This window comes from Anguilla rostrata, chromosome 5, assembly GCF_018555375.3.
Source record: "Anguilla rostrata isolate EN2019 chromosome 5, ASM1855537v3, whole genome shotgun sequence".
Lineage (NCBI taxonomy): Eukaryota > Metazoa > Chordata > Actinopteri > Anguilliformes > Anguillidae > Anguilla > Anguilla rostrata.
In genome coordinates this window covers 39,978,538-39,993,209 of record NC_057937.1, presented here as the reverse complement: position 1 = coordinate 39,993,209, position 14,672 = coordinate 39,978,538, and the positions used below count along the sequence as shown (strand labels likewise).

General features: G+C 40.5%; 1 protein-coding gene across 2 annotated transcripts in view; it reads right to left on the bottom strand.

Annotated features, from left to right (window-relative positions):
* Positions 1-4,673: 4,673 nt before the first annotated feature.
* Positions 4,674-14,672, bottom strand: part of LOC135255261 (metallophosphoesterase MPPED2) — a 53,835-nt gene continuing 43,836 nt past the window's right edge. For both annotated transcript variants that reach the window (XM_064336188.1, XM_064336189.1), the window contains exons 5-7: positions 9,753-9,868; positions 8,940-9,053; positions 4,674-7,516 (exon numbers count right to left, since the gene is read on the bottom strand). In XM_064336188.1, the coding sequence (XP_064192258.1) occupies positions 7,398-7,516; positions 8,940-9,053; positions 9,753-9,868 (349 nt within the window). In that variant the 3' untranslated portion in view covers positions 4,674-7,397. The remainder of the gene's footprint in view (positions 7,517-8,939; positions 9,054-9,752; positions 9,869-14,672) is intronic.

Sequence of the window (14,672 nt, the reverse complement as noted above, 5' to 3'; positions counted from 1 at the left end):
GATTCTGCGCAATTTTATTGGAAGCGCTGGACAAGAAGAATTAATTATTTTAGACGGGGGGAGACCATAAAGTACATTCGTAATATTTTCTCATACCCAATTAGATGTGTGATTATTAGATATAAAGTAGCAACGGATAATAAATGTATAATAATTATATGTAAAAATATATACTGTCATTTCTTCTGAGACAATATGGAATATTGTATAGACATGGTATAGTCCGTATATAGACAATGTGTAATGTTTATAAGCAGGTCATTTTGCCCTCAGTAGTGGTTGACAGTAGGTGGGCGTAATTGGTTTAGTATAATTGAATGAGTATAAATGATGTGCTGATTATTTTGTTTTGTATATATATATATACAGTATATGTAAATGTCTGTATAGTAGTTGGGGGCGCTTTGTAAATAAAACACCCCACTTGGGTTGCACAAGTTTGAGTCTCAGCTAGCTCCAAAGTTCATTGTAAAATCCGCCAACCGACGATCCTTGTGTCAGTTTCAAAGGCCTGATCATTATCCATTAGGCTACTCCCCAGTTCAGTGTGGTGGAATGTGAAGCTATGTTGAAAGCCTCAGAAAGAGTAGTATATCTTTATTATATATTCCCTTCCATCACACAATTTAAACATAGCTTTACAGACATCATCTGGAGAGTCCAGGAATCACAAATTATATTTAAACTTTCATTGTGAATTCATTGGACCAGTTATACCTGGACAGTTCTTTCTTGTACACTCATTATTTGATATATCACAACTTTTGGCATGTTTATGACTGAAGGTCATCAGAAATAAATCTTTTTTTCAGCAATGTAGGAGGACAATGTCATAGGTTCAAGTTTGACTTTAAATTTCCATGTGTGGGATCAATTTTGTGCAACTCATCTCTCCATTAATCAACCTCAAAGTGGTTTTACTGACATAAAAGCCATTGTGATTCCACTGACTTCTCATGATATAGCGATGGGAACTTTGGGACAAACTTGTTCTTCTGCATTATAGGCCTGATCCTAAGCCACTAGGCCACACCTCAGCTTAGAGAGGTAGGAAGTGAATGGATTGTAAGGAGTGGGAAATTCACAGACTGAATAAAAGAATATTATAACCTTATTAGGACCTTCTCCCAGTCAATTTAAAGTGCCTTTGCAGACATCAAGTCTTTAAACTGATGAAGACTGACCAAAGTACTGTATATTGAAAATTTCTAATTGTTCAATTGTTCAAGTCAGACAGTGCATCTAACTGCAGCTGGACATTTTGGTCCAATGTATGCCTGGTTTTCAACATAGCATTATGGGCCAAAATGTAAATATGTGCATCATAGCGCCACCATGTGGCCATTAGATGGGTGATTCCCTCCCAGAGAAGTGGGGGGCCCATAGCAGACCAAATACCAAATATGATTACTCTACAACGTATGGTTTCTGAGCAACAGATACTTATCAGATAAAAAGAAAAAAACAAAGAAATAAGGAAAGAGTTCCAGCAAAAAAAACTGAGTTCCTGCAGTACATAATTGGAACCTAATAAGTAAGTATTTTGTCATTGATGTGTTTATTTTGGGTAGCTCATATAACGGCATCCAACATTCGGTCGCAACCGCAATCTGAAATCAATGAAATAATGGGTTGTGAAGATCTATAAACAGACCAAAGAATAATGGGTTTAGAAACAAGATTTTTTTTGTTTAGTTTGTAAGTGTGTAATCTTAATGCCAGTTACAGAGTAATAATATCAATGGGAAATAATCCATAACACATGGGTGTGCTGTAAAATGAAAGGCCATACATTTATCCTGTTGCCTCAATGCCTTAATTCACACAAATAAATGATAAATGATGATAAATTAACTCCAGATTGCAATAAGATTCAGTGAAAAACTGCGGGATTAACACTTGTAGGGAATAGTAACAGTACACTCCTTAAGCAGTGAGTACAAACACACACGCACACACATACACACCATCATCATCATTTATACATTTCGGTTTTACCACGTAGAAATTACAGCACTTTGTATACATAGTCCCCCCCCGTTTGATGGCACCATAGTGTTTAAAATTGTGGAGTACAGGGCCAAACCAAGAAAAAAAGTCTTTGTCCAAAACATGATGGAGCTCGTCGGCCCCGCATGGCGTAGGCCTGTCGTAGGACGTGTGTTGAGATTCCACAGCGTTGCCTCCACCGTTTGCTCGTGTCCTCACCTGCAGCGCAGCCGAGTGCGGCGACGGGGGTGATTTACGCCGCTCTCCGGCCCCCTGCGTGTCGCGAGGACACCTGGGGTCACCGTGGCAGCCTTCACCACCACGCACACGGCATCCATCATAGCCTGCACAAAGGAGCGCTTGACAAATTTCCGATATCAATGGCAGCTGTCAGGACAGCATAGGGTAATAGCCATCCTTGTCAAGTAGAGCTATTAATTCTTGCCAGTGTCAGTGGCGGGATAATTAATTGACTGTGCATCCTGGCCCAGAAATAAAGGCTTGCTGTCTAACATGGCCAGTGTCACCTCCATACTTGTGTGGAGCATCAGAAAGCGAGGATGAAGACGCTGGTGCTTCGGAGAAGGGGCAGTATTGTCATTGACTTGTCTCCCTTGCTTGAGGGGACTGGGCAATTTACAGCACTTGATGAGTGAGCACAAGATGTTTAATTCTGTGCAAACACGGCTGTGAACCATTGATCATTGACATCAGTCAAAGTGTGACACTACCATATTGCGCCAAATTGTGCCTACGGCGTGCGTTCCGTGCGAGACAACCTTGTACAGGACCAATAAATATGGTTTATGACAAGTTTCCAGACTAAAGTGACTTGTATTTTATTCCTCTCCCTCGGCTGCAATATCATTGAGAATATAATTCACCTCTCAGTGGTTGGCACCTCAAACAAACAGTGGCTGTCCAATCCGAAGCACACATATTTACATCTATATATAAATGCATATAAATATTCCATTTGTTCATATTCAAGCTTCAGCCATACGGCAAGAGCAGTACTCATGGTGTTATGGCTGCTGGCTAAACGTCTTAAATGCTGTTGTTCTTGAAGGTCTGCATGTGCTCATAGTTCCATTTCCATACCAGACCAGAGTGGTGGTTAGCCCTCTCTAAATGTGCACCAGTGATAGAAAGTCATTGCAAAAATTTGTCTTTTGATGAGTTGCAAGGCAGGTTCTGTTCTGTCAGTTTATAACAGATGTGGGATGAACTCCAACAGGCTACTGCATTGACCTTGGTAAACCCGAGGGAATTACAACTGTCAAAACATCACAAAACATCATTGAGTGCAAGCTCAGAAGTCCGTATAATGAAATTATTTAAATCTGTACTTGTGAAATCACCTTTCAGTTAGTTGTAGTTCATGCTTTCACGTTTACATTTTCTCAACCATTGGCCACACTTACTATTTTGCATTTTACCCTATCCGTATGTACAAATAATTTAGTTCAAAATACAAAATTCAATGCAATACAAATTTTTATATAGAGTCAGAGTAAAGGAACATATAAGCTGCAGAAACATGTATGTGTTTTGTTACAAATGAAAACATCAAATATGGCAGCACATGAAAGGGAACACATAAACACTCTACTCCCACATATAAATCATGCTTTCTTCCCACCTAAAAATGGCTTTTCACATTGATTTTTAGGGCTATGTTAATATGATTAGGGTGGATTATGCTAATGACTTCTGTGGCTCTCATGGGTCTGGGGCTATATTTTGCACTATCGTTGGGGGAAAGTTAATTGGTTTGGTCCCTTTGATGTGTGGGTGGGGAGGGGAGGGATTTGAGTGAACTGGATTCTAGCAGTTTGAATTTTTTTTGGCCATGGAGATTCACATTTGCTTTTGGTGGAGGAGACCCAGAGCCTTGACTTCAAGTCCAAATGCTGTTATCCTCTTGCTGCCATTTTTATACGAACACTTATATATGACAGCACACCAAATGGCCATACAAACTGGATTACAATCCTACAGTAAGGACGAACGCCACAGTCATTGTGCTCTAAAGAAACATTTCAAACACAACTTTTCACCAATTGTGAATGAGTCATCTGATCATCTGACTAGGCTTTCAAGGTGTATTACACCCAACAGGGCTGAAGCCACCACACTGTAGATGACCACCGACACTTTCAAGATTGTTTTCAGAACCAAGAGTCTCGTTGTGTCCACTCAATTACACACAGGGATGTCAAGGCATTTTTCCCTGAAGAATATTAATTATGGGAGGTTTTTATACAGTATCTGTGAGATTAAAAGACAACCAGGCCACAGCTAAGCATCATGGGACATCAATGCCAGAATGCTTGTCCTCCAGGGTAAGGACACTGATTCCCCCCCCCAGGCAAATTTTTTTTTGTACTTTTTCTAATGAAAACACAATGGGAGAACAGAACCAAGAAGAACAACTTCCATACAAAGTAATTGGTTATAAGTCTTCATAAAACTATGACATCAATTTCAATTAAATAAAGCAAACATACAGTGACACCCTCAGTACCAAAATGATTCACTTCTCATTTACAGGTCAAACTTACAAGAAAAATATTCCCAATGTTATCAGTTCCAACTAGTATGTAAATGGAACTCCCTAAAAGAAACAGAATGCAAAATCATATTGACATAGGATAAAACATTTTCATAAAAACACTCAGCTATTTAATAAGTAAAAATCTTGCAATTTTATTTGCATATAAAGGCAGCTAAATGTATATCACAATACATTTAAAGAAAAGAAGCCATTCTAAACTTCCATAAACAAGGAAACTAAGTCAGCAAAAGCCAAGAAGCATTTACAGTGGCGAAGTTGAAACAACTATTGGCAATGTTTTATTGTGCTAGCAAGATTGCATTTACACACAGTGCAAAATTAGAAAAAGAGACAATAAAAACACAAATACAATAATATTTAAGATTTAAAGGACAACTAAACCTTGTTCAGGCAGGTGTGTAGAAAAAAGGCTGTCGGTTTGTAAAAGTGCCCCTTTCTGATGATGAAATTCTTGCGCGCATAAGGCAAATTCGGCCATGAGACGGGCAGCATTGAAAGCACAGAGAGGGGTGAAGTACAGTTGTGTACGTGTGTTTAAAATCTGTATGCATACATACACACACACATACACAAGTAAACACATACACACACAAAACAGAATTCTTTTCATAACTTGCTATAAAAATACACACAAATTTAGTGCAGAGGTCAGATCATGTAAGTACATTTGCCACACTTCAAATTATTTGTCCAACGAGGTACGCACAGTACAGTAACCTTTTTCAATTCTTCCCTGATCTAGTAATTGATGTTCCTCTGAATGCATTTCTCCATTTCTCACTCATCGCGGAAAATAAATAAGGGACCTATTCTCTGCTACCAGAAGTGACATTCTCACAATATACTGTAAAGCTAGTTTAAGGGCAGTTTCCTTGTCTGCCAAAAGAAAGCTTAACTGTCCTCAAAAAAGGAACGTAAAAAAAAAAAAAAAAAAAACCTACAATGGCATTTCATATCAAAGTATCCAGAAAATGCATATATAAACAGTGAGCTCCATAATGTTTGGGACAAAGACATATACTTTTTTTTCTTTTCTTGATTTGGCTTTGTACTCTGCAATGTTACATTTGTCATTCCAATGTGGTTAAAGTGCAGCTTTTATTAATGGGAATTTTCAGACATTTTGGTTTCACCATGAAGAAATTACGGACAAATGTGTTTGGGACAAACAGCTTCACAGGTGTTTCTGATTTGGCCAAGGTGTTCAATTGCTTCCTTAGTGTAGGTATAAGAAAGTTTCCAGTATCTAGCCATGATTCTAGGCTTTTGATTGCCTTAGGTGTCTGTTATTGTCGTTTGTAAATGAGGACCAGAGTTGCAAATGAAAGTCAAGGAAACCACTTTGAGGCAAAGAAATAAGAAAAAAGTAGTCAGACATAGAACTAACCTTAGGCTTACAAAATCAACTGTTTGGAACATCATTAAGAAGAGAGAGCACATGGTGAGCTCTGTAATCACAAAGGGACTGGTGGGCCAAGGAAGACCGTGGACCGACAGTTGACCAAAGAATTTTTACCGCAATGAAGAAAAGGCCCACACACCTGTCTCACAGATCAGAGACATTCTTCAGGAGGCAGGCATGGATATGACAGTACTGTCCTCAGAATACTTAACGACCAGAATTGCAAGATGCAAACCATTAGCTAGCCGCAAAAACAAAATGGCCAGATTACAGTTTGCTAAGATGTACCTAAAAGAGCCTGGAGAGCTCTGGAAAAAAATCTTGCGGACATGAGACCATGATTCACTTCTATCAGAGTTTTGGCAAGAGCAAAGTATGAAGGCCAAAAGGAAATGCACCCCCCTTAACTGTGAAAAATGGTGGTACGGTTGCTAGGGTTTGGGAATGTATGGCTGCCACAGATACTGGCTCATTTGTCTTCATTGATGATGTAACTGCTGATAGCAGAAGCAGAATGAACTCTGCACAGAAGCATCTTATCTGCTCAAGTTCAACCAAATGCCTCCAAACTCATTGAGCAGCGCTTCATCCTGCAGCAACACAATGATCCCACACATACTGCTAAAGCAACAAAAAAAGTTTCTCAATGCCAAAAATTGAAAAATTCTTGACTGGTCAAGTCCTTCACCTCATCTGAATCCAACTGAATATGCCGAAGAGAAAACTTCAGGCAAATAGTCCCTGAAACAAGCAGGAGCTACAGATGGCTGCAGTACAGGCATGACAGAGTATCACCAGAGAATATAGCACCTGGTGATGGCTATGGGTCACAGACTACAAGCAGTCATTGCATGCAAAGGATATGCAACAAAATACTGAACATGACTACTTTCATTTAAATAATATTAACGTGCCAAACATTAGTGCCCTAAAATGGGGGGTTACGTATAAAAGGTGAGGTAATTTCTACACGGTGAAACCAAAGTTCATAAAAATATCCTTAAATAAAAGCTGAGATGCACTTTTGTGCACATTACCACATTAGATTTTAATTGTTTTATTACAAATCTAAAATTGTGCAGTACAGAGCCAAATCAAGAACAAACATGCCTATGTGCAAAACACTATGGAGCTCACTGTACATATATAAATATATATATGTATATATATATGAATATATGAATATATATATATATATATACATATATATACACACAGACCATACAAATTCACAAAGCTTCATATTATAGATCCAATCCATTTTCAACGGCTTGACACCCCCCCTCCCCATTCCCACCACAATCTTTAAAACACAATTTTATGTATTTTTGTACCAGCAGTTTACAAAAGCTTATTTTTTTTGGAAAGAACATTTAGCATGTTTGACTCATTAGAAAAGAATGGAAATTTACATCACTCCCTGTGATTTCAGGAGCTCGGAGGGTTGGGCAGGTCAAATACGATCGGGGGATTGGTGGGCTGGAAGCTGACTGTGCAGGTGGAGGCGTTGATGTATGTCGTGTACCCGTCCGTCATAATGCCATACCCTGCATGGGGAGAGAGACCACGCCCAAATTAAATACAAACTGCAAAACAACATATTAATAATGTTTAGGGGTAGCAGAAAATAATCTGAATGAAGGACAGAGTCTCTGGTGTGATTTTAATGAAGGGAAAAACACAAACTAAAAACTGTCCTATTTAACAGTGGTAAATTACTTATAATTAAATTGATAAATTAATTTGAAATAAAACCAAATAAGACATACAGTTTTTGGTCTTTAAATCATTCTTGGCATAGAAAATACATGCTTGTTACATGCATGTACAATTACATACTACAAAGTCTTCTGCCCCTGGTTAAGTTCTCTCCAGCTGGAGTTTTATTTGTGCATGATGCCAGTTTTTAATTAAAAACACAAAGGCATAAGCGATGATGTGCCTGGAGAACAAGGACCTTCTGGGCTTGTTTCTAGCCCAGAAGCAGATTAGGGCTCTGAAACTCAGATTAGCGGCCACAGCTCAATATGATATTCATTCTGCTGTTCGGCCGACCTCCCCGCGGTGTAATCCCGGTAATAAGGGTGGGCCAATGTGTGGCCTGGAGCGATTAAACATTCTCTTCAGATGGACTGCCTCACTGTGCCCGGCCATTTTGGGAAAACCCTCTTGTCCGCCCCTCATTCTTTGCTCCAATCCACCAGTCACAGATGAAAAGATTCTCAGTTCACACAGTTTTCCCCTCATAGTTGATCAGAAGAGCTACAGTTAATTTAAGTTATGAATTAATTAATTAATTAATTAAATAACTAAATTAATTTACTTATTTTTGGTGTGTATGTTAGATTAGGTGTTGTGTTATAGGTGTGGGACGTTCTATAACATTGTCTGGAATATAATGCAATTATGTCCACAAAAAACCTACTACTTTTCCATTTATCTGCTATTGATTTCCACAGGTGTGAACATTATGTGCAACACCACTGGAGTGCAGAACAGAGTACACACACTACAATTTTCAGAGTTAAATAAACTGTTAGAGTACATATGGTCCCTATTGGATCATATGTACTCTGTTAGAGCTTAATTAACATTGGGCATTTTACCGTGCAGGGCATACAACCCCCTTTTTTCTCCTATTTGTTGATTATAAAGTGGAACTGCTCTCTGGCATTCTGTGTATGTCCTAACCTGTTCCATGTTTATTAGCATTGTTGCAAATATTTAGCATTAATTACATTTTTTAAACACTGCAATAGACACTGCAATTTTGCAAATACAACCGTATTGTCCTTGCAATATTGCAAAGATTGTCTCTTTTTTGTTGTTTTGGTAAAAATGAGATAAGAAGGGCTGTGCCATTGCCATTTGCTGAACAGTAATGCCCTCAAACTGTCTGAACACCACAAGTGATGTGATGTATATGACTTGGCTTGGACCAATACATTGCAGGAAGACCGTGGCTCTCACCCTCATGGATCCCCCCAAAGGCGTGGAGTTTGGGCCGGACTCGCCTCTGCACGGTGTTGAGAAGCTCCACACAGCCCACCCGCTGCAGCTCCTTCGGAACCCAGTCCCGAAAACCTGCACCACACACACACAGGGTGAGACTCACTGTCAATTTCAGTCCCAGAAGTCTTCGATCTCATCAACAGCATGATGATAGGTGATCGGTGTCTCTGCCTAAACACTTCCATCGGGTAGACCAAGCAACAAGCAAAAGGTTGTGTGTGTCCCATCCTTTCCACTGTTGATGTAGTTCATGCAATAATATACAGTTCCCTTCAATCCTCCAACTCTTTCAGCTAGTCAATTCTAAAGTTATAACCTTCTGTGTTGAAACGCTTTCCTCTGGTGAACAGAGGAACAATAACTCAGTTTCAATAGTCAAAGGCAGCAAACAGAGTTCCACTGAATCACACCAAGGCTACAGACCAAGTGCTAAGGCTGAGGAGGCAAAGAGGACTTCAGAAAACAAGACAAAGAACTGAGCTTAAATAAGAAAAAAGTAAAATTGCACGCAAGCAAGACAGCAGCAGAATTCACAATCAAAAAGCTGTCAGTCTCAGCACCGTAAAATGAGCCTGATTTCCTTTTACCACTTCAGATAATTCATTTGGAAGTCAATGACTGTATGCAGTATTCACATGGTCAGAACTGAAACGCTTTCGAATGGCAGGCTAAACATTTGAAGGATAAAATTGGATATCAATTAATATATTCATGTGATAAGACTGAAACCAGAACATTTCATGGGTGTATGATTGGTGGCGTTCGGCTTACCGAGTGGAGGCCCATGGGTCATGAGGATGTCGATGCCCTCTGGTACCTGGTTCCACTTGTCCAACAGAGACTGGCCCCGGGGCAAGTTGAAGCCCCATCCATTGAACCAGGGTGTCCTGAATGGACAGAAAGACAAAGATGTTCAATGTGACTGCCTGCAGCTGATGAAGGAACGTCATCTTGTCAGAGAATTTTTTCCCCACAAAAAGAATCCTTTTTAAGTGACAGAGGGGAGTTCACTGCAGTCAAGATAACACTGCATTTGTGTTAAAGAAAAAATGGAGGTCCGATAAAAGACCCCTTTCCACTGTCTAGAGAAGAGAAGGTATTCTAATGGTTACATATCGCTGGAAGGACGTAAAAGATACATCTTTTTTAAAACCTCATTTAGTCTTTGCAAGTTACTTTGCAATTCATTCCTGTTTGAATGAATATAATTTAAATAGAATTTCAAAGTGTACTAGGTAAAAGCTATCAATTTCAAAGACCACAGAACTCCTGCAGGTAGATGAGAGAGGAAAAAAAGATGAATCATACTGCTCGCACACACTGGTTCTCATGCGAGTCTTAAAAAAAAAAAGATCTCTGCATTACGTGCTGCTGTATATGCTGGAATTTTCTGGAAAGTACAACTGAATATAAGACAACGAAGGCACTCTATAGGCATTATATAAGGCCCTACTGGCCCGACACAACCCTGGACTGTTGCCACATTCGTGTGAACAGTACAATGCAGTGGTGCTGTTTTGAGCCAATAAGCCAGAGCACTGTGTTATATTTGACCCGGGGAAACTGGGCCCCAACATAAATAAAATTTGTTAGAATGAGGAATCACCACCTCTGCCGTGAATGGGTATCTACTGCAGAGGAGGTGAGCTCTGGCACAAATCAAGCCTCCTTGCGGGTGAGACGAACAAACAATTAAGATAAAAGTAATAATTCAAACCTGTCGCCAGTTTCAGTTCAACTGCCCTCCTGGTTTTCTCAACAGATTAATCAGGTACGAAGGCAGTGCTGCCTGTTCCCAAGTTTACGTGTGTGGATTATGTATTCTGTAGTAGTGCAAGAGCAGTGCAAAAATCACTCAAGCATTTAAAAAAACCTTTAATTGAAAGCCCCATATAAAAATTCTGATATGAATGAAAAAGTTTAGGTTTCATCTCCCTCAGCACTAACAGCATTACCACCAACCAAACCTAAGCAAGTAGCAATCACTGCAACTGTCATAGCTAAAAATGGGAACCCTTGCATTTACTTCTAAATTAGGTTGATTGAATACAGGCCTTTTTATAATGGTGATGAAATGTGGATGAAATACGTGACAGAAGTTGTATCGTAATGGTAAATGAGAAGATTTCTGCCAAGCAGGACAGATGTTTTAGCAGGCTTGATTTAAAACACTAAAATCAACCAAGCAATATTTGGTATTGATACAGTCACCATAAACATAAGTAACAACATACAAGTAAATGCAGAGAATTTTTCCTTGAACAGCAATATCCCTTCTGCCTTCGGGATCACTGTGTTAAGTTAATGACAGCCAAATGTGTCATCATTTTACAGACGCAAATGAAGACACATTTAAAGAGGCAGACACTATTTTAATTAGGCCATACGATGCTCACATTCTAGATTACAGAATAAGCAATGCTCATCTGATCAGTTTCAGGCACAAAACACTTACAACTGGATTTGGGAAAAGAAAAGTTACTCAGTCAAGTGGTCAAATGCAGAAACAACCAATCAAAAGCCAGGATAGGAAGGACAGATTTCCCATCCATAAATGTATTTATGAGCTGAGGTTTGTGAAGATTGCTACAGATACAGTTCTGTTTATAACTGCTTTCACAGACCACCACTAAGTACCCTGTCAGATACTATGTCAGCAACTGGAACAGAAAAAGCTTCCCTGTTGTAATTATAAAGCAGAAAAGTGCTATTAGGTACACAGCAAGAGAAATGCTATTTGTAGTTGGTGTAATGTGACCAACAAAATTTGCACAAGCTGGTATGTCTTCTACTTGTAATTCCCGGCAGGGCTTGCAATAATCCCCCTGCACATAATGCTGCTATAACTACTGTCAACTCCACTCTCCTGTTCTTCGACCATAACTGCCCCGCGACTAACCGAAACAAGGTGAAACTCTCAGGTGTCCATTGGGTCAGCATCCACTGCTTTTGCAAATTATATAACTTCACAGAGTCTCAGATATCTGCTAACCAAGTTACATTGCCTGGAACAACCGTCCACTGTACTTAGACTCCAAACGGATGAAAAACAGCCTGGTTGCTCCCTGTTGTACTGAAGTGCCTCTCTTCTGTTGTCAGGGCGTTTTATTAGTATGCTGTCTTCAAGTAACATTTACACTGTAAAATTGGCTTGAGATGGCCATCTGGGAAATATCAGGTCAGTACGCACGCACCTTAACAGGGGCAAAAAATCCCCCTGATATTCTTTGGAAACGCAGGTTTCAAATATTTGTCTCTTTCTCCGCAGAGCGAAATCCTTTTCACATGCCTTTTCCGCAACAAATGGCAATGCAGCAAAGTCTATTTATTTGCATTCTCATCAATGTGAGGGTTGAACGGTTAAGTGTTTTCCAACACTAGTGGCAATGGCCTAAGACTTGTACCTATTAATGTTCCACATGCACACAGTGGCTGGTCTCACTTTCACATCTGTAGTGCCCCTCTTCTTAAATCAACTTCAAGCACAAAAGCCACCATTTATCAAAACACTTCACTTCGGGGAGCACTCTGAATAATAATCCAAGGAGAGTGCATGGCAGAAATGTTGTACTGCAATGGAACTAAAATTTTCTGAATTTATAGAGTGGAAATATGCCCCATATTTATGTTTTATTTTTCAAGCTTGAACCTATTGCTCTAGTACATTTTTCGTTTTCTATCCCCCTGCCTGATTTCTCCATTTCTAAACTTGTGATAGTGTGACAATGTCCAATCCCAATCAAAGTTGACAGGTTTATAGATGCACGTAGAAGGCTATTTTATAAAGTGCTAGGCCTTTGGATATGGTTAGCATGTACCCATATATCATTTAAATTGGCAAGCCTCCTCAGAAAAGCAGAGGATGGTCTCTCTGTACGTACTCTCTATGTAGAGCCCTAATGGAAGAAGTCAGCCTTGTGTCAGAAGTCATGTGACTCATATAGCAATGAGAGCTAGAAGGCATAAGAATAAGCTGGCTTCAATGACATATAATTAGATTCAGACAGCATTTGAAAGAATTAGGCCTATACCTCTGGGCCATTTATATTTCACAGGATGTCAAACAGATATTACAGCACTCTTTCAGGGTGGTCACTGGTACAGTCCAATGCCTTGTTTGAATTCTGTATGGTGGCCATTAATGCCAGGGGACAAGTGGATTAGCAACACTTTTCCACATATTTCAGATTCAACATTTAACATGCACCGAACTGAATGCATAGCTGGGAAACTGCATGTACACGTAGAACACCGTACGGCGAAGTCCTTATCTCTTTGATTACAATGAATGAAGTCATGACAGTGCGATATTCTTTAAAATTGCGAGTTTGTTCAGAGCTAGTAGAAAACATGTATATTGAAAAAAGGTTAAAAATATTGCTATTTTTTTAGATGAATACAAAAAAGCTTCTTCACACGGCATCAGTTATATTGCCAATAAATGGACCAAACAAACCTAAATTCATATGGCCAATGCATGGATACGCAATGACAATTGGGCAGCTGATTCCACAGGCATTTACAATACTGCAGGAAAAAAAGAATGAGGAAACGCAGGCAAAGCCCTTCCTTTCTTCCACGTTTGTCACACATCACAGCATCACACGTTTCGGAGTATAAACCGCCTCGCACAAACACAATGCGTTCCCCGGGCCCCGTGAAGCCCAGCACACGCTCGCTTTCTCTCCTTGACACAGCTCAAGAGTTCACCAACAATATGAACGCGAGAAAATAAAAAACCCTTAGGCGGCAGCGAACGGACCATTACATGACCGAACGATTCATTTTGGCCTCACCTCCTTGTCACTGTGGCGCAGAGGTCATCTGAGGAGGAGGCTACTTGATCAAGCTGTCAGGACCAATGAGGAGGAGCATGTTAATAGGACTTTTATTTCACCCCTGGGAGAGTCCACCTGACACAGTGCACTAGATCAGTATATATAGCTGGCCCCACAGCCTTTATTAAAAGCCCAAGAGCCCGTGGTAATAGGAGGCAAGTGGCAGAACCGGCTTGATAAACTGCCGTTCACCGAAGGCTGGTGCAAAATTTAAGTAGGGAGGGGGGCGTAAACTTTACTCCGCTCGGACTTGACCTGCTGTTAATAACAGTGGCCGAATGACTGACTGAGCTTGGTACAAATTAATCTAATGCCATATATACAGCCGGCCCAGAGCTGGTGGGTTTCTGTCTTCCGCAGGGGGAGAGAGAACGCACTTAGCTGTGGAGCCGGCGACCTCTGGGACACAACAGCTCCAAGCTGCTCGCGCGGTCTGCGGCTGCTCCCATCCGATCGCTGGCACCGTCTCAAAGCCGGGCGGGTTTAATGAAATCGGCCTGACGGGCGGGAAGCGCGCCGCGGGTTGGGAAAAGCCGAGCGGGGTGCGACAGGCGTTCTGACGACGAACCGTCTGCGACCCGCTGCTTTTCCGCGCGACGCACATCATTAACATCGGGTTCTGCCTCGACGCACGTCTCCGGCAGCAAAACTCCGAGAACGGGAGGCATCAAAGGGCATCCCCTTTCTCAGTGAAATATTCACAACTCCAGGCGAGAGCCAAGCGAGTTCGCGCACGAGGACTGGAAATTAAAGGGAGTGATTATGAGGGAGTGGAATTCTGCATCTTAACCTTTTACAAAAGGTTACACAGCTTCATAAAATATTAAGTGATGTCAGTGCAATTACAACTCAG